Raw genomic sequence first — 19,274 nt, forward strand, 5'->3', positions numbered from 1 at the left:
TATTCACATTTATCCACTACGACCCCATTCACCTTTAGTCTTTTTTGTTTATTAAGGCATATAATGTGGGAAAAGATCCCGAGGTAGGATAGAAGGAAGCTGACTTCTGGTGATAGTCACACAGTTAATAATTAGTGATTAGCGAGTGTGCTCATTACTCGAGATTTCTGGGCGTGCTCGTAGATTGTTTGTGTCCCCGCAGCTGCATGATTTGTGGCTGCTTGACAGCCTGAATATATGCATGGATTGCCTGTTTGTTAGGAGATCCCCACATGTATTCAGGCTGTCTAGCAGCTGCGTCGACACAAACTAAATCTCCGAGCACACCGAAATGCTCGGAGAAACTCGAGTAACCAGCATACTCACTCATCACTAGTAATAATGGCATCTATTTAATATATACATCTTTAAAAACTATTAATAAGCTTCTGAAATAGTGCAGTACTAGTTTGACTAATGGGCCCTATAGATGCTCTTAGTTCGCAATAGAAATAAGCCTTGATCCTGATAGAATCTCTAGCCACTGATCTTTGCCATTATGATGACCACAACCATAGGAGTGAATTGTAGCCATAAAATGACTCTAAATGAGCAGGCTCTATGTTACCGAGTTGCTTTTTATGCATTTAAAGAATTGAATCTTCAAGGCGATTCCTCTAACTTTTTTCTATTATTTGATTAGTATTCCTTTTCTACTAATTGACCAAAATGTAGATTAAGTGGAATATTGATGCTGTCACGTATAAATCTTATGTGTACATCTGATACACTGTGGATTGTTCGGTTTCTCCTCAGCTTTGTATAGTAACTACAAAGTGGATACGGAGCAATCAGCTCTAAAATCTCATTCACATACTACAGAAAATATGTCTTATTTCTGTTGCTTTTTTCACCCTATTCACTTATAGGTTTAAATCCAGTGCATATTTGTGATAAAATCTGCATGTCCACTTGCATGGTTTACCTTGGATCTGTCACAGACTTTGTTGTGGAATTGCTGCAAAATCCGCAATGGAAAAATGTCATTACAGATGAATATAAATGTTTGTGTCTGCATTGTAGATGGACATATGGTATCTTCAAAAATGGCAAGGGATCGTCGCAGAGAAAAGTTTCCTCTTATTTTCTTTCTTTCTGACATCTGTTCCCATTTCGGAAAGCATGGAAATGTAAATATGTGGGAACATGGATAGCAAATGCGAAGTGTAAATGCATCTGAAGGCTGAACATATCAAGCATTAAGTTCTCACATTCACCCTTCATACAGTCCTCACGTGCACCATTCATACAGTCCTCACGTGCACCATTTATACAGTCCTCACGTGCACCATTTATACAGTCCTCACGTGCACCATTTATACAGTCCTCACGTGCACCCTTCATACAGTCCTCACGTGCACCCTTCATACAGTCCTCACGTGCACCATTCATACAGTCCTCACGTGCACCATTCATACAGTCCTCACGTGCACCATTTATACAGTCCTCACGTGCACCATTTATACAGTCCTCACGTGCACCATTTATACAGTTCTCACGTGCACCCTTCATACAGTCCTCACGTGCACCATTCATACAGTCCTCACGTGCACCATTCATACAGACCTCACGTGCACCATTTATACAGTCCTCACGTGCACCATTTATACAGTCCTCACATGCACCCTTCATACAGTCCTCACGTGCACCATTCATACAGTCCTCATGTGCACCATTTATACAGTTCTCACGTGCACCCTTCATACAGTCCTCACGTGCACCATTCATACAGTCCTCACGTGCACCATTCATACAGTTCTCACATTTACCCTTCATACAGACCTCACGTGCACCATTCATACGGTCCTCAAGTGCACCATTCATACGGTCCTCAAGTGCACCATTCATACGGTGCTCACGTGCGCCGTTCATTTGGTCCTCACGTGCGCCGTTCATTTGGTCCTCACGTGCGCCGTTCATTTGGTCCTCACGTGCGCCGTTCATTTGGTCCTCACGTGCGCCGTTCATTTGGTCCTCACGTGCGCCGTTCATTTGGTCCTCACGTGCGCCGTTCATTCGGTCCTCACGTGCGCCGTTCATTCGGTCCTCACGTGCGCCGTTCATTCGGTCCTCACGTGCGCCGTTCATTCGGTCCTCACGTGCGCCGTTCATTCGGTCCTCACGTGCGCCGTTCATACGGTCCTCACGTGCGCCGTTCATACGGTCCTCACGTGCGCCGTTCATACGGTCCTCACGTCCGCCGTTCATACGGTCCTGCCTGCCAAGTAGTAATAGAATGTACTAGTTCTGTATTTGTATTTTACCCAACTCTGATGCACTTAGACTTTCATGCATTTGAGAGCTAATTCCAGATGCAGATTTTAAAGTTGTCTCCTCGTTTTGGATGAACCCTGTTCATTTCCTGGACACATTTATCCGGCTGCACTTGCCGGATATTGGTATAAATATATAATGCCCACGGGTAGACTCAAACCCTGTAAATTTTTTTGCAGCCAGTATTGTAATTACAGCATTGAGTGCTTTTATCATCCTTGGTGCTATTTTTTCTGTACAGTCTATAGGTCTCCACTATGTACATTTTTTATAATTACTGGTTGCTATGTACTATTATTTCTAATTTTGTATCTTTCCTGAATAAACTTTGGAAGCCATCAACAAGAGCTTTTTCTCTCTCCCATAACTTTTTTGCCCATGTATTCCACTATTCCAGGAGTTCAATATGATTTTCCCTTGTTCAATTACATACATATATTTATTTTTCACCCTTCATTATGGATAGTTGGGTCATGTGATCATGTCTGATTCTCAGACCAATACATGTTTTTGTGTGGACTGGGGGTAGCCTCAGAGTTCCTGTGAACTGCACGATCACATAATCATCTATCAGATCCCTCTTTGTAGCTCTCCGGCACCCAGCTCCACTTTCTTTGTCTCTGCCTGTCCTCCCATGCTGCTGAGGATATCATTCCTGTTTTATATAAGCGAGTAGTTTAAAAATAGTTAAGTCCATACAATGGTTAGCTTAGACTGCCTGTCAATATCTATACAAGAGTCTCCAGATGAAGCAGCTTCACAAACCTAAAAGCTGACCACTTGCATCACAAAATACACTGGGACTTTTCTGTATATACATCACATAGGATACACTGAGACTGCCATATGCATCACATGGGAGACAGAGACTGCTAGATTATGCCCAAAGGGGATTTATCACAGTTCTGGGGGAGAATGGGAGAAACTTCCCTGACGTTGACTGCGTACTCTGGTGGTCCTGACGATGTCTATGCTCTCTGGTGTTCTTGATGATGGCGTTGTCCTGTTGTGATCCTGGCGATGGCGGCGTCCTCCCCCAATCCTGTCGATTAGTCTGTGGCTTCAGCACGGGCACTGGCCTCAACGGATGAAGGAAGGGGAATAATCTCTTCTCTCAACGGTGAGAGCCCTTACACTAGAGGGGCCTATGACACTATCCCGACACTGTTTATAATGGCCAGCCCGGTCCGCTGCGCTGTACTGTTCAGCGCCCATAGCCCGCACACAGACCTTGTCTCTCACGGTCACCGGCCCGGACGGATTCGTTAACATAGGCGGCCACGTCAGCAGTCTCGTAAATGTCCGTGATGTAAGCGGGGACAGCGGTGTTAGCGTGGACGGCGGTATCTCCGGTGTGACTGTCGGCTCCTGTCAGCGTGTCCTCTCATCCCCCGGCTCCAGTCAGCGCTGCCCCGTCGCCTCACAGCTGATCTTTTCTGACTGGACTCCCGCACGCGCCGTTCCCGCCTGAACTGTTTGAATTTCTGCACGCTCATTAACTGCTTAGCCACGCCCCCTTCTCTCGAGCAGAGGGACCACTCTGACACCCCAAGCTCTCCCCCTGTATCCTGGGTAAGAGACCCGACGGTTCCAGACCCGTTACAGATGAGGCAAACCTTTGTTAGTTTCTCCCCCTTACATGTACAATGAGACACTGCTATATACATTGCATGGCATATAGTGAGACACTGCGGTATACATCACATGGGATACATTGAGGGTCTGCACTATACCACTATACATTACACAATCTTTGGCAGAATGGAGATCATGCATGGAGAGTAAAAAATAGAAAATGTTGGCAGTGGCAAAATTATACACAATACCTAGAATGAGAATATCCTCCAAACAGTTTAAGTCTCATGTAATAGCTTATTCTGTTGGCGTAACGTCTGTAGTGGTAAGATATGATGATCGTCTGCTGCTCTTACCAAATCCGACATTTACCTAGCCATAATTTGTATGGTAGACCAGGTAAGGAGGGACGGGTGTCCTTGTCTCTCTGAAAGAATGATGACTTGTATGTACAAAGGACTTAAAAGTACCGTAATCGAAAGTATTGTTAGTATAGTAAACACAGCGATTCCCTCTAATTTCTGTCTCTATCTAAAAATCAATTGTGGCTTCCTTAATAGCCAGAAAGAGGCTACTCGTAAGCCATGATTGGTCCTAGTCATTTCATGCTGACCTTCTCCATAGTGGAAGAATCTATAAATACTGTCAATGTGCGTCACTACATGATAATAGAATTGTGCTCTGGAGCAATGGTTCCTGCCTCTGTGATATTAATACGTAAACCCCTTAGCTAGTGAGGCAATGCATAGAGGAGCTGACTCAGTGTTCGCTCTGCCTGTCAGTTCCGGGTCTTCATCTACGGAGATCTTTGGTCAGTCTTGGATGCCATGTCTGTAGAACTGTATAAGAAACGGATGTTTATAAAATAATATGGAACTGAATATGGTGCCAGAATTTTAGGTAAGATATGTTTATTACACTTTCATTATTTATGGTCTACTTTTTAGTCTTTTGTCACTTTTTAGCCCCATCACAATTTTTATGTAGATGTATCTGTTTTTATGTTTTGCACGTTTTGTGTTTTTAGACGATAAAAGGGTTTAATGAGTCATCGGAAAATGACCTATTGTTTAAATTAGGTTTTATGTTAATGTAGTTCTTGTGTTTTGAGAATCCTGTTTTGTTTCAATTTTTCATATTAAATAAACCAAAACCCCCCACAGATATCCTGAAATTTTCTACAAGGACATTAGGAGTAATACTAGACTCATACTTCCTGTTCTGTACAGATGCCATTTCAACAGTGTCATTATCATCACAGACAGTATGATAATGAAAAGATGAAAAGTAACACCTCTCTTTATAGTAGAAAACACAGGATCCACCATTTACATTAGGTGATGGTCCAAGCTCAACTTCTCGTATAACTTTCACAATGTTATTTGCCCAGATCCTGAGCATGCCTATAAAATTCTTCTGTACAAGTGAATAAGTCACACCCTGTCTATTACTCTCTGTGTCCCATGTGACTGTTACAAAGAACAAGTGGTTTGAGCCTAATTTCAGGCAAAGTGACCAATGTGAAAAATGTAAAATAATAAAATAAAAATAAAAAATATTGTAAAAAAAATTACATAAAAACCTGAATTAAACATCTTTGAACTGCTGTTAGGACCCCCACATATGTAAAAAAGTAACGTTTATTTTGTACTCCATTTCATGGTCAGATGACTGCCCATGTAGGGTCATCTCTACGTGTTGTAATGCTGGTAGGTGTGGACCCAATGCGCCACCGGCCAGGCTTCCCCTGGAGGGGTGTGACTAAAGGTACCTTCACACTAAACGACTTTGCAGCGATAACGATAGCGATCCGTGACGTTGCAGCGTCCTGGATAGCGATATCGTTGTGTTTGACACGCAGCAGCGATCTGGATCCTGCTGTGATATCGCTGGTCGTTGCTGAAAGTTCAGAACTTTATTTGGTCATCAGATCGGTGTGTATCGTCGTGTTTGACAGCCAAAGCAACGATGCCAGCGATGTTTTACAAAAACAAACAGTACATACTCACCTTCTGCTGTCTGTCACACGTCCCTCGCCGTCTGCTTCCCACACTGACCGTGAGCGCTGGCCGTAAAGTGAAAGCAGAGCACAGCGGTGACGTCACCGCTGTGCTGTGCCTTAGGGCCGGCACTCAGTCAGTGCGGGAAGCAGACGGTGAGGGACGTGTGACAGACAGCAGAAGGTGAGTATGTACTGTTTTTTTTTTTTTTACATTTACAATGGTAACCAGGGTAAACATCGGGTTACTAAGCGCGGCCCTGCACTTAGTAACCCGATGTTTACCCTGGTTACCCGGGGACCTCGGCATCGTTGGTCGCTGGAGAGCTGTCTGTGTGACAGCTCTCCAGCGACCAAACAGCGACGCTGCAGTGATCGGCATCGTTGTCGATATCGCTGCAGCGTCGTTTAGTGTGAAGGTACCTTAAGTGGCTACTTGGTCTTGACTAGCACGTCTGATGGTGAGGTAAGGCTTGGGCCGCAGGATAGCCACCAGGTACCACTCCAGGTTAGTGTTTGGATCTGCAGCATCTGACCCATGGGTCAGAGCAGGTATACAAGGTACAGGTAGGGCGACACAGAAGCATAGTTGGATGGTCCAGGGTCCGGGAAGGCCACACAGGTTCAGGATACGTAGCCGAGATCAGGAGCGGAGAGAACATACTGGATGAGAAGACAAGCCGGGGCATTATTTAGATGGATATACTACTAAACACCTTGACTGGGAACCAGATGCTAACCGCAGACTGGAACCTAAGCTCAGGCAAGGGTGTGGAGGGAAGAGCTGCCTGATATAGCTCCTTCTGGTTGGTGATTGGCTGGGGAAATCAATGCCTGCAGGACACAGCAGGGTTTAATTCCTGCAGAATCTGGCCACTGCTCCCTATAGCCATGTGGAGACATCAGGGATACGTAGCAGAGTTGGAAGTGCTGCATGGACTCGGCGCTGCAGTCAGACATGAGGATAAGCAGAGCGGCAAACGCAGTGATTAGCATGGCGGCGGGAACGCATGCGAGTTACCACCGTGACACTTATTTAACCAAGTAATAGTGGAGAAAAACTCAATGTCAAGCCCCCAATGAGGCTATTATGATATGTATCATTGACGTGTGTTACATGAATAATAGTGACTATAGGTTCTATATTTCAGTGTTTTACGCTTCTGTGCCATTTACTAGGCTGCTAAAATCAAGTATTACTAAGTCAATAACAATGCGCCGTTTCCTTTCCTGCATATTTCATTACTGATAAAGAATATGTCTCACGGATTGGATTTAGTTTTATTGCAATTGCTTGAGTCTGTGTTGTGGACTCTATTCCCAAATGGTAGTTTTATTTGTATTGCATTCTTTAATTGACGTTTGGCGGCAGCCCATGGATTGTCATGTCGCCAGATATTCTGTCTGTTTTGTCTTTAGTAACTGATGTGAGTTTTACTTTTGTTTGGCAGATAAAGCAGATGGCGCTCACCTTCTTGGAGTATGATCTCTCTGGCATGACACTGTAAATACATCAGCAACGAGTCCATCTGTCTCAATCGAGGAGGCATGGTTGTCAAAATGATTGGAAAACTAAAGCAAAACTTGCTGCTGGCCTGCCTTGTAATAAGCTCAGTGACTGTGTTCTACTTGGGTCAACACGCAATGGAGTGCCACCACCGAATAGAGGAGCGCAGTCAGCCTGTGAAAATGGAAAGCCCAATAGCAACACTAAGAACTGAGCGAAGAGCAAACTCTAGCTTTGCCTATAACAAGGACATGCCATTAATATTTATTGGAGGAGTCCCTCGCAGTGGAACCACACTAATGCGTGCCATGCTCGATGCCCATCCTGAGATTCGATGTGGAGAAGAGACCAGAGTTATTCCTCGAATTTTAGCTGTCAAACAGATGTGGGCACGATCTAGCAAGGAGAAAATCCGCCTGGATGAGGCTGGTGTTACAGATGAAGTACTAGATGCAGCCATGCAGGCTTTTTTACTGGAAATAATAGTTAAACATGGAGAACCTGCACCGTACTTGTGTAACAAAGACCCATTTGCTTTAAAGTCACTATCTTATTTAGCCAAAATATTTCCCAATGCCAAATTTGTCTTGATGGTAAGAGATGGACGTGCTTCTGTGCACTCGATGATTTCTAGGAAAGTGACTATTGCTGGCTTTGATTTGAATAGCTATAGAGATTGCTTAACCAAGTGGAACCGTGCTATAGAGACCATGTACAATCAGTGCATTGAGGTGGGCTACGACAAGTGTATGATGGTGCATTATGAACAGCTAGTATTACATCCAGAAAGGTGGATGAAAACATTACTGAAATTCCTCACGATACCTTGGAATGATGCTGTGCTACACCATGAAGAGATGATTGGCAAAGCCGGAGGGGTATCCCTTTCCAAGTAAGTATTAATCTTTCTAGACCTTAGCCATAACTCTGATTAATATCCATTAATCCTATGTATACCTAGTACATCTTTAGTAGTGCTAAAATTCTTGGAAAAATTCTTGTACTTCATTGATTTTGTGCTATTTCTAAATGCAGACCCTTTTGCAGTCAGTTGCTGTAGGTAATAATCGTCCATTCAGTAGCTTTTCTAGCTAGCTGTAACGCTGGTGTGTGTGGACTCACTACGCCACGGGCCAGGCTTACCATGGAGGGACGCAACTGTATCTACCTGGTTTTCAGTAGGGCCTCAGATGGTGAGGATAGGCTGGGCTGCCAGGAGACACCAGGTACCACTCCAGGACCGTCCCCGAGACTTCATCAGTTGACAAGAAGGCCAGAGTAGCGAATACTTGGTACAGGAAGGTGAGACAGACACTAGGAGTCGAATTAACTAGGTACCATTAGGGCAAAGAGTGGTGGAAGGAGGGATAGGCCAGGTAGCCTAATCTCTGCAGGACACAGCAGGGTTAAATTCCTGCAGAGACTGATCACGCCCCTAAGACCAAATGGAAGCTGCATTCTGGTGCAGAGGAGTGCTGAAATAGGCTACTCGAAAAGGCGGCCTGATAGGAGGAGACGCACAGTGACCATGGTGAGTTGGGTGGCTCTTGGGAGGCATGTGAGTTACGGCCGTCACACTAGCTAAGATGCCATAGACCACTCCTTGAAAAATAATTATACTATATAATCCATTATAGATGTTTCCCCTCTCAATATGTTTCCACTAGGTTAAAATATTTAAAGGGGTTGTCCACTACTCAAACTACTCTTTTTTAATACCTATTTTTCCCCCATGTGTCAAAATAATAACGTCTATACTCTTCTCCGGTGCCAGCGCCATTCCAGCAGTGTCAGCACTGCCTCTCCGGGGGATCAATGTCAATTAACGCAATCCTTGTGGCCAATTAGCGATGGTTTGACTCTCCCTACCTTCGGACGAATCACATACATTCGGAGAAAGTGAGAAAGCTGCCGCAAGTGGGAAACCTAGGATTAGGATTGGATTGTCCAAGTAGTGGACATTCCCTTTAGTGAAGGTATAATTCACCCTCATCAGGTCCAGTGCTGCCTCTCTGCCGCTGCATTATTGACAGGTTGCAGCAATGACCTCGCGATTACAAAGCACGTGACTGCTGAAGAGGATCTGTTGATGAAGAAGGAAAAGTTTATTCTTGGAAAATCACTAAATCACTTTTAAGGTTATTTTATGAAAAAAGTTAAACCTCATTTTTCTGTTTTATTTGTTTATTGTTCTATTATTTGTGTCTTATTTTTTTGTCTATTAAAGTCAGTGGTATGAAACGCACCAAAACTGGGACAACTAGAGTAGGCTGAGCAGAGCATTAGTGCCAGCTCAGTATAAATGCAGTACACAGACCCAACAAAATATCCTGTTATTAGTCCAGTATGATGTTATCTTAACACTTATTGTTTTTGTGAAAACACTTTTTACATTAAAGGGGTATTCGCATCTCCAGTCCTATGGCAATATGTATTAGGTAATAATAATAGAAATACCTATATATGTAGTATAGTTTTCCTGATTCGCTATGTCTCTTTCCTCATGTGCAGGCATTGCAGGACCTTAGGTATCCGTGGTTGCGACTACTTATAGTTACAGTTAGCTGGTTGCTAGTGGTTGCAACCATGGATACCTAAGGTCCTGCAATGCCTGCACATGAGGAAAGCGACATAGTGAATAAGGAAAACTATACTACATTTCTAATTGGAGGTATTTGCTACTATTATTATTATTATTACATCTGCTACATGTTGGGATAGGATCTTGGAGATGGGAATAACCCTTTAAGTTTTTCCAAAGGGGTGTCACAGGAGTGTGATATGGACTTATTTATGGTTATCCCACACAGTATTTTGCGGAGTGGAAGGATTTAAACTCCAAAGTCAATGTTATAAAATCTAAACAACATTTTCCCCCGAAATTAGGAAGCAGATGGTATGATAAGGAGAAAGACTGCATTATTTTTTCTTAAATGAACCTGTCACCAGAAAAAGCACTAATAACCTGCACATATGGGGTTAATCTGCACATTAATAATGTTATTAACCTGCCCGGCGCCCACATGTAAACCAGTTGCTGCCGGGATAAAATGAGTTTTATTTTCCCTGGCAGTGTTCCAGATTTAGTCACGGGAGCGGCGACTGAAACCGGCACGCTGCCTGGGAGAATAAAGTTAATTTTCTCCCCCAGCGTTCAGCTAAGTACAGGCAACCAGCAGGTTAGTAACGCTATTAACCTGCAGATTAACCCCGTATTTGCATGTTAATTGCATTTTTTCTGTTGACAGGTTCCCTTTAATTTGTGCTGCTAACTGTATTTTTTTGCCTAGTGAACACATTCAGTAGAAATCATGCCAAAAAGGGATCAAATAAAATGTTGTTGTTGCCCCTAACAATTCATCAGTTTCTAGTTTTTGAAAATGCAAGAAATCTGTCTAATTGCTATGGGCAACATGCATATAGTGAGATCTCCCCAGAAGGCCACCTTTTCAGAAGAACGCTTCTCCCACCAATCAGATACCACCTTTAATGATGACAGAAAAAAAAAATTGACTTTGTTCCATAATAATGAACTTTGTGCACTTATTTGATGAATTTGGCGCAATAAATAACAGCAAATACCACAAGACAAAAAAATAAAAAGTTTGTAAAAAATGCAAATGATCCAGTTCTTTGTGCTTTTAGTTCTGCGAGCCTAATTCATCATTGTATTTTCACCAATTTTCTAGCGTGAATTCCTCTCAATTACTGACTTTTTTTGATTTGAAACACATTCATCAAAGGATTTGCTCTTTTTTTTAAAGTTATTGAGTCCGTGTTCTGATTTTTATTAGGGATGAGCGAGTGTACTCGTTTTTTGGGTTTATGACTGCTTGGAGATTTCGTTTTCATTGCGGCAGCTGAATGATTTACAGCTACTAGCCTGCTTGATTACATGTGGGGATTCCCTAGCAACCAGGCAAACCCGCACATGTACTCAGCCTGGCTAGTAGCTGTAAATCATTCAGCTGCCGGGATGAAAACTAAATCTCCGAGCACTAAAAAATACTCGGAGGACACCCGAGTGTGCTCAGGAAAACCCGAGCAACGAGTACACTCGCTCATAACTAATTTTTATGCAAGTGTGGCTAACTAATTGATCAAATGAGCCTATTTTAAAATTTGCTAAATTTTTATGTAATGTACTCAAGTACCTGCACCCTTCCTTCCACTTGGAGTGATTTATTTTTTTGTATGGCACTTTTGTTGCTATAGGCAAAAGAAGTGTTTCGATGAAGCCCAAAGTCAACTCTCATAATAAGTTTTGGGACATTTTCCTAAATATGTGTCAGATTTTCTGAAGTCATCAATTTTCCCAAAGGTAGCTGAAGAACATCCAACAAGGTGCACTAGATCAGGGATGTTTAAGAGTTGATTGATCGAAAACAAGTCATGTTTTAGACTGATGTTTCAATAATGAAAGCTATGTGCCCGCGATCAGTAGTAGCAACATTTTCGCTGCGTCCACATGTGTTCACTGATCTGTGCAGATTTACTGCATCCAATACATTCCATTGTGGAGTCTCTCCGCAAGAGAAATTAACATGCTGCAGATCTAAAAAACGTGCCGCATGTCCGTGTCCACGGGTGATCCACCAGTGCACATACACACGTAGTGGATATGTGATTTCTAAAAATCAAATCCACTATGCTGTAACATGTGGCCGCTGCGGTTTGGACACTACATAAATACTCAGCGTCAAAACTGCAGCAAATCCTGAACATGGGAACATACCCTAAGAATCCTCTTTCCCTCATCGGATGTGAGCGAGATTCATCCATGATCAAGTGTGCCTTTTTCCATGTCCTTCAGCTCCCTTTTGGGAATATTTGTGCATTCATACTCTTCCTGGGCAGTGCCACAGCAGCCTTCAGCCCCCCGGATATGGACATCTGGCAGCACATAAGGCGCTGGACAGAGTTGTGCCTATATTAGCACAACCAAGTAAGGTGAGCTTTCATCTGCTTACTCACTAAGTTTATAGTTTTTGTATATTGGTCTTAGGAGTGCCTTCTCTTCTTTTCCTATGGTTCTATTTGTCCATCTTTAGTGGTTTCACTGAATCATCAATGCTTTGGTTTCCTGAAGTACAAGTTCTTGTTCTTGAAAGTATATAAAGCTTTTCACAGCTGAAACATTTCATCAAAGATTTACAAGGTTCTGTGTAGATGTGTATCATGGTTTGTGTTAAAAGCAGAAACCACAACTTTGTGCCAGAATAGTTGCTTACCAATGGCGCCTGCTGTACCCTAGTGACTTATAATGTATACTAGATGGTGGCCCGATTCTAACGCATCGGGTATTCTAGAATATGTATGTCCACGTAGTATATTGCACAGCCCACGTAGTATATTGCCCAGCCACATAGTATATTGCCCAGCCACATAGTATATTGCCCAGTTACGAAGTATATTGCCCAGCCACGTAGTATATTGCCCAGTGACTTAGTATATTGCCCAGCCACGTAGTATATTGCACAGCCCATGTAGTATATTGCCCAGCCACGTATGACACAGGTTAAAAAAATAAAAAAATAAACATATACTCACCCTCCGCAGGCGCGTTGTAGCTCTGTCACCTGTGTGGGGGGCAAGGCGGCAGCTTCCGGTCCCAGGGTGTGATGACGTCGCGGTCAAGTGACCGTGACGTCACGGCAGGTCCTTGTCGCGCAGGACCTGTGATGACGTCGCGGTCACATGACCGTGCAGCGGTCACATGACCGTGACGTCACGGCAGGTCCTTTCCGCGGAGGTGCGCAGGACTTGTGATGATGTCGTGGTCACATGACCGTGACATCATGGCAGGTCCTTCTGCCAGACCATCCTTGGCACCGGAACGTGCCGCTTGCATCGCGAGGAGCGGGAAAGGCGGCGTAGGTGAGTATATAATCTTTTTTTTTTTTAATTATTATTTTTAACATTAGATGTTTTTACTATTGATGCTGCATAGGCTGCGTCAATAGTAAAAAACTTGGTCACACAGGGTTAATAGCAGCGGTAACGGAGTGTGTTACCCACGGCATAACGCGGTCCGTTACCGCCGGCATTAACCCTGTGTGAGCGGTGACCGGAGGGGTGTATGCGGGCGCCAGGCAGTGAGTGCGGGGAGTAAGGAGCGGCCATTTTCTTCCGGACTGTGCACGTCGCTGATTGGTCGTGGGCGTTTTGCCACGACCAATCAGCGACTTGGATTCCATGACAGACAGAGGCCGCGACCAATGAATATCTGTGACAGACAGAAGGACAGACAGACGGAAGTGACCCTTACACAATTATATAGTAGATATGGTGTTTGTTGTTTTGATACACTATTTTTCCCATCAACTATGATGAAAGCCATGGTGGGGCCTTTGATACAGTTGTGATCTTAGTCTGACATACAGTTAGGTCCAGAAATATTTGGACAATGACATTCATGTTGGCATTTTAGCAGTTTACCAAAGCATATTCAAGGTACAGTTATATAATCAGAATGGGCTTAACCCTGCTGTGGAACCATGAAACAAATCACTGCTTTGGTACCATGGGGTCTATATGACCCCAGGCTCAAAATCATCATATTTCATTAAAATGAATTCAAATTTAATTAAAAAAATGCACAATAAATGCAACTGTGTGGATTTTAGTAAAAACATAATGACAACGAATGATCTGGCAATAAATGTAGCATTCACTGCACGTCATAGTGCCATGTTCTTCACAAATGAACTTCTTGCAGTCATTGCAAACAAATCTCGTCTTTTTGTCCTTCGATCGAGGACAAACATAGCGCCATTTGCCCTGTCCTGTAACACTGCTGGTGTCACTTGAAAGTGACTAGCCATTGTTTGTTTAAAATTATATCACAAAACCTGTGAATAAACAGAAAATATTTAAGAAAAAAATGTCAGACTATCAGGCTATGTGCACACGTTCAGGATTTCTTTCAGAAATTTCCTGAGCAAAACCAGACATTTTCTGCAAGAAATCTGCATGCGTTTTTTGAGTGTTTTTCTTGCGTTTTTACCGTGTTTTTTTTGCGGATTTTTCCAGAGGTTCCCAATGCAATAATATAGTGGGAAATCCGCAAAAAATTAATGAACATGCTGCGTTTTTTACCGCAATGCGTTTTTTTCGCGGAAAAAAACGCATCGTGTGTACAAAAATTGCAGAATGCATGATGATGGGATGCATAATGTATGCATTTTTTTCACGTTTTTATAGCGAAAAAACACGAAAAAAACATGAAAAATCTGCAATGTGTGCACACAGTCTAAAGGTACTATGGGGTCAGGAGAGTCCCAAATACAGAAAGTTGAAAGTAACTTTGAAACAAAATTGAAAAACAAATTCAAAATATCAACATAAGCAGAAATATGTTACTTGAAAATACATAGAAGGTCAATGTCTGAGATTGACCAGTTTTAGAAATATTTCAATTTATTCAGCGCTGGGGTCTATATGACCCCATGGTTCCACAGCAGGGTTAAAGTGCAGACTCTAAGCTTTAATATGAGTAATTTTAGAGTCTTCACATTGGAGTGAGGATTTAGAAATTACAGCTCTTTAATATGTAGCCTCCTCTTTTTCAAGGGACCAAAAGTAATTGGACAATTGTCTCAAATTCTCTTTGATGAGCTGCATGGGCTTTTCCCTCTTTAATCCATAATCAGTTAAGAATTTCAAAGGTTTGGAGCTGATTCCAGGTGTGGAATTTGCATTTGGAAGCTGTTGCTGTGAATCAAAAACATGTGGTCAAAGGAGCTCTCAATGGAAGTGAAACAGACTATCATTAATCTGAAAAAATGTTAGAAGTGACAAAATCAACAGTTTGATACATTTCCGCAACCCCCCCCCCCCCAGAAGAACAGCGCACTGGTGAGCTTGGGGACTCAAAAAGGCCTGGACATCAACGGAAGACAACAGGGGTAGATGATCACAAAATCCTTTCCGTGGTGAGGAATAAACCCTTCACAACATCCACCCAAGAGAACATTCTCACATTCTCCAGCAAGTAAGTGTTTCAGTATCTAAGTCTACCATAAAGAGAAGACTTCATGAGAGCAAATGCAGGGCGTTCACCGCAAGATGCCAACCATTAATCAGCCTTAAAAATAGGCCAGATTAGACTTTGCCCCCCAAAAATCTATGGAACCCAGTCCAATTCTGCAAAAGCATTCTTTGGACAGATGAAACGAAGATCAGTCTGTACCAGGATGATGGGAAGAAGAAAGTATGGAGATAGTTTGGAACAGCTCATGATCTAAAGTGCACCACATCCTCTGTAAAACATTGTGAAGGCTGTGTGATGGTATGGGCATGCATGGCTTCCAATGGCACTGGGCCACTAGTGTTTATTAATGATGTGACTGAAGACCGAAGCAGTCAGATGAATTCTGAGATGTACAGGGTGATACTTTCTGCTCAGATTCAACCAAATGCGAAAAGGTTGATTGAATTACACTTCACAGTACGGATGGACAATGACCCAAAACATGCTGCAAAATCAACCCAGGAGCTTTTAAGTCAAAGAAGTGGAATATTCTACAATGGCCGAGTCAGTCACTGGATCTCAACCCCATTGAGCATGCGTTTCACATACTTGAGATGAAAATTCAGGCAGAAAGGCCGACAAATAAGCAACAAGTAAAGTCAAGGCCTGGCAAATAAACACAAAGGAGGAACTCCAGTGTTTGGTGACTTCCATGGCTTCCAGATTTCAGGCAGTTATTGCCTGCAACGGATTCTCTACAAAGTATTAAAAATGAACATTTTATTTGAGAAATTATAATTTGACCAATTACTTTTAAGCCCCTGAAATGAGGAGGTATTGCACAAAAATGGTTGTAATTCCTAAACGTTTCAAAAGATATTTTTGTGCAATCACATTAATTGACCCTGGAAGTCTACACTTAATTTTATCAGTATAATTTTAAATTAAAAAAAAAAAAAAAATAGCTGCATGCAGAGCGCAAATCACGAAGATTCGGTCACCGTCCAAATATTCCTGGACCTATCTGTAGTTCACGGTTGTCCATACCATTTCCATTTTTATACCCTTTATTTTGGCGTTCTTCCCTTTCATTGTGTTTTGCGTGCTTTCTTTTACAATATTTCATTTGCTAATATTTTCATTCTACAAATCTAAGCTCTAAGTGGTAAATAAAAATTCACCAAGGCCTGTGAGTCAGATCTGAAATAAGACCTGAATACTAAGCCGTCAGGAGATTATCTCCCAGATTAGTATTGGGAAAGAGCCTGGCATTCATCAGACACATAGGCATTCAAGCCACTTTTTCTATATGCAGCCCATGGAGTATTACGTCACATCTCGTACAGAACCAAGCAGCTAAGAATGTCAGTGTAACCTTTAAAACATGGCTAAAATGTCAGAGGCTTCACAGTAGACTAAAATATTTCTTGCAAAAACCGTAATATACACAGATGAAAATCCCAGCATTCAACTAATGAAACTAAATGTCTTATTCTTCTGTATGGGGGCTTTCTTCAGAATTTTGCTGTCATACAGTGGAGATTGTTGAAAAGAGACTGCCAAACACCAATGAATGCATGAAGGAAACAGACCGGGAGTCCTAAAATATCATATGTCAGATTGTGTAATGTGGTCACTTTACTTAAAGGGAACCTGTCAGCAGGATTGTGCACAGTAACCTACAGACAATATCAGGTCTGCACCGTTATACTGATTACAGTGATACCTTGGTTGATGAAAAAAAATTGTCTCCACTAAGATGGCGCCTGCACAGTAACATCTATCGGAGATTTTCTCTAGCAAGATGGCGCCGCAGACACCTGCCAGCTGAAGGTGATTTTTTGTTTTCAATATATAATTCATTATGGCAGATCAGTGAGGGATCAGTGACCTGTCAGAAGCCATACTGATGAATACCTAATCAGAGCACCACATGTAGACCCCCCACCGGCCGCCCCGGAGCACGAGCTTATCATTAACTCAAAACTGAAAATAAAGATCAAACAAAAACCACAAGACGGATTTCATCAACCAATGTATCATTTTACTCAGTCTAACGGCGCCAACCTGACACTGTCTGTAGGTTACTGTGCACAATCCTACTGACAGGTTCCCTTTAAAAAAAGGTGTCCAATAGTTTATATTGATGGCCTATCCTTATAATTGGTGTACAATATCAGATTGGTGGGGGTTCAACATCCACCCCCCCTGCCGATCAGGCATTCTCAGTGCTGGCTGCATAGCAGAACTACGTTGCTTAAAGAGAACCTGTCACCAGAAATAACGCTATTAACCTGCTGATATGCGGTTACTCTACAGGTTAATAGCGCTATTATGCTGTCCAGCACCTGCACGCAGTCAAATGCAGGGGGGAGAAAATTAACTTTATTCTACCTGGCAGCATTTGCCTTCAGTCATGGGGTCGGGGGCGCCGCAGGTTCAGTCACTTCTCTGAGAATACAGAGCGGCCGCTGTAACCGCTCCCCCGACTGACAGCTCAGCCCCAATGCAGAGATAGTGTCAGTGTAAATGAATGCTTCTGGTATGAGAGAAACCCTTTTATATGCATTGTTTGGGATTGGGACAGAAGTCTGTAGTCATTCTATGTGATTGGGCAGTCACATGAACACAAGTATGTGATTTGCAAACTTGCGGTCATGTGCCGACTAGACTTATGCTCTTTTTTTTAATTCTCTTTATTGAGAGAAGCCGGATGAGACTAGTGGTCATGTGACCACAAGTATGCAAATCTCATACATGTGGCAGATTGACTGTGGGAATTGTGACATCAAGTGAACTGCGCATATAAAGTGAATGCAGACTTTTGTTCCAAGTCTGGACAACCCCTTGTGACAGTCACTGGCAATGTACTAGAGGGGTTAATCAGCTGTGTTTAGTTCTAGAATGATTGAACAGCTGGGAGTCCTGAGGATAAATGGCCAGCTTTGTAGAGGATTTGGGTGTGGATGGGTCTGGAGGGGCAAGCTCTGGGGATGTGTTTTTGTGTTAAGGAAAGCTGGACGGAAGGAGACGGCAGGTCTTCTGGATGGAGTGCCTTTAATACCTACATGGAAGCTAAGCCAGGTTTGTATGGACTTGATAGTCTATATTTTACCTTCTGCTGGACAAAGGCTGTATTTACGTTTTCTGGTGATGTGGTTTGTGAGGATTGCAATAAACCAGGTGGGCTTCAAATAGAAACGGTTCCTGTGTCTACCTCTTTTTAAGAGGCCGAGTGAGCCAACACAAGACCACTTCTATCCATGTACCCTATTAGAACCTATGGCCTCATAGAGGGGTGCCCCCCCCCCCCCATGGGGATCCTTCTTTTTATGCTAGAGTTCTTGTAAAGTAAGAGCGTAGTTGGCCAGATTATGTACTACATGGCTACCAATTTATTTGATTGGGAACCTGCATTTTCCCTTCCTGTCTGAGTTCATATGTTTCGGTAAAGGCTGTCCTGATTCCCCAATGGCATGGGAACATCAGAAACACAAAATAACAGACTAGCCCTCGGGTGATGGAAACTCAAGCTGACCGTGACCTAAATCTACCACACAACTAACAGTAGCCAGGAAGCATTCCTACGGCTGCCTAGATGCCATGCGCCAGCCGGAGAACTAACTACACCTGGAAGAGGAAGGAACAGACCTGGCTTACCTCTAGTGAAATTCCCCAAAGATGATAGTAGCCCCCACATATATTAACGGTGAGTTCAGAGGAAAAGACATACACAGTATGAAGGTAGATTTAGCAAAGCGAGGTCCACTTACTAGATAGAGGAAGGATACAAAAGAGGACTTCACGGTCAGCTGAAAAACCCTTTCAAAAACCCATCCTGAAATTACTTTAAGACTCCTGTGTCAACTCATGACACAGGAGTGGCAATTTCAGTCCACAAGAGCTTC

General features: G+C 42.9%; 1 protein-coding gene across 3 annotated transcripts in view; it reads left to right on the top strand.

Annotated features, from left to right (window-relative positions):
- The window catches only part of TPST1 (tyrosylprotein sulfotransferase 1), a 185,768-nt gene that overhangs the window by 94,282 nt on the left and 72,212 nt on the right, over nt 1-19,274 (top strand). For all 3 annotated transcript variants that reach the window (XM_077296384.1, XM_077296383.1, XM_077296385.1), the window contains exon 2: nt 7,339-8,286. In XM_077296384.1, coding sequence (XP_077152499.1) covers nt 7,436-8,286 — 851 coding nt within the window. In that variant the 5' untranslated portion in view covers nt 7,339-7,435. The remainder of the gene's footprint in view (nt 1-7,338; nt 8,287-19,274) is intronic.

This window comes from Ranitomeya variabilis, chromosome 3, assembly GCF_051348905.1.
Source record: "Ranitomeya variabilis isolate aRanVar5 chromosome 3, aRanVar5.hap1, whole genome shotgun sequence".
In the NCBI taxonomy this organism is placed as follows: Eukaryota; Metazoa; Chordata; class Amphibia; order Anura; family Dendrobatidae; genus Ranitomeya; species Ranitomeya variabilis.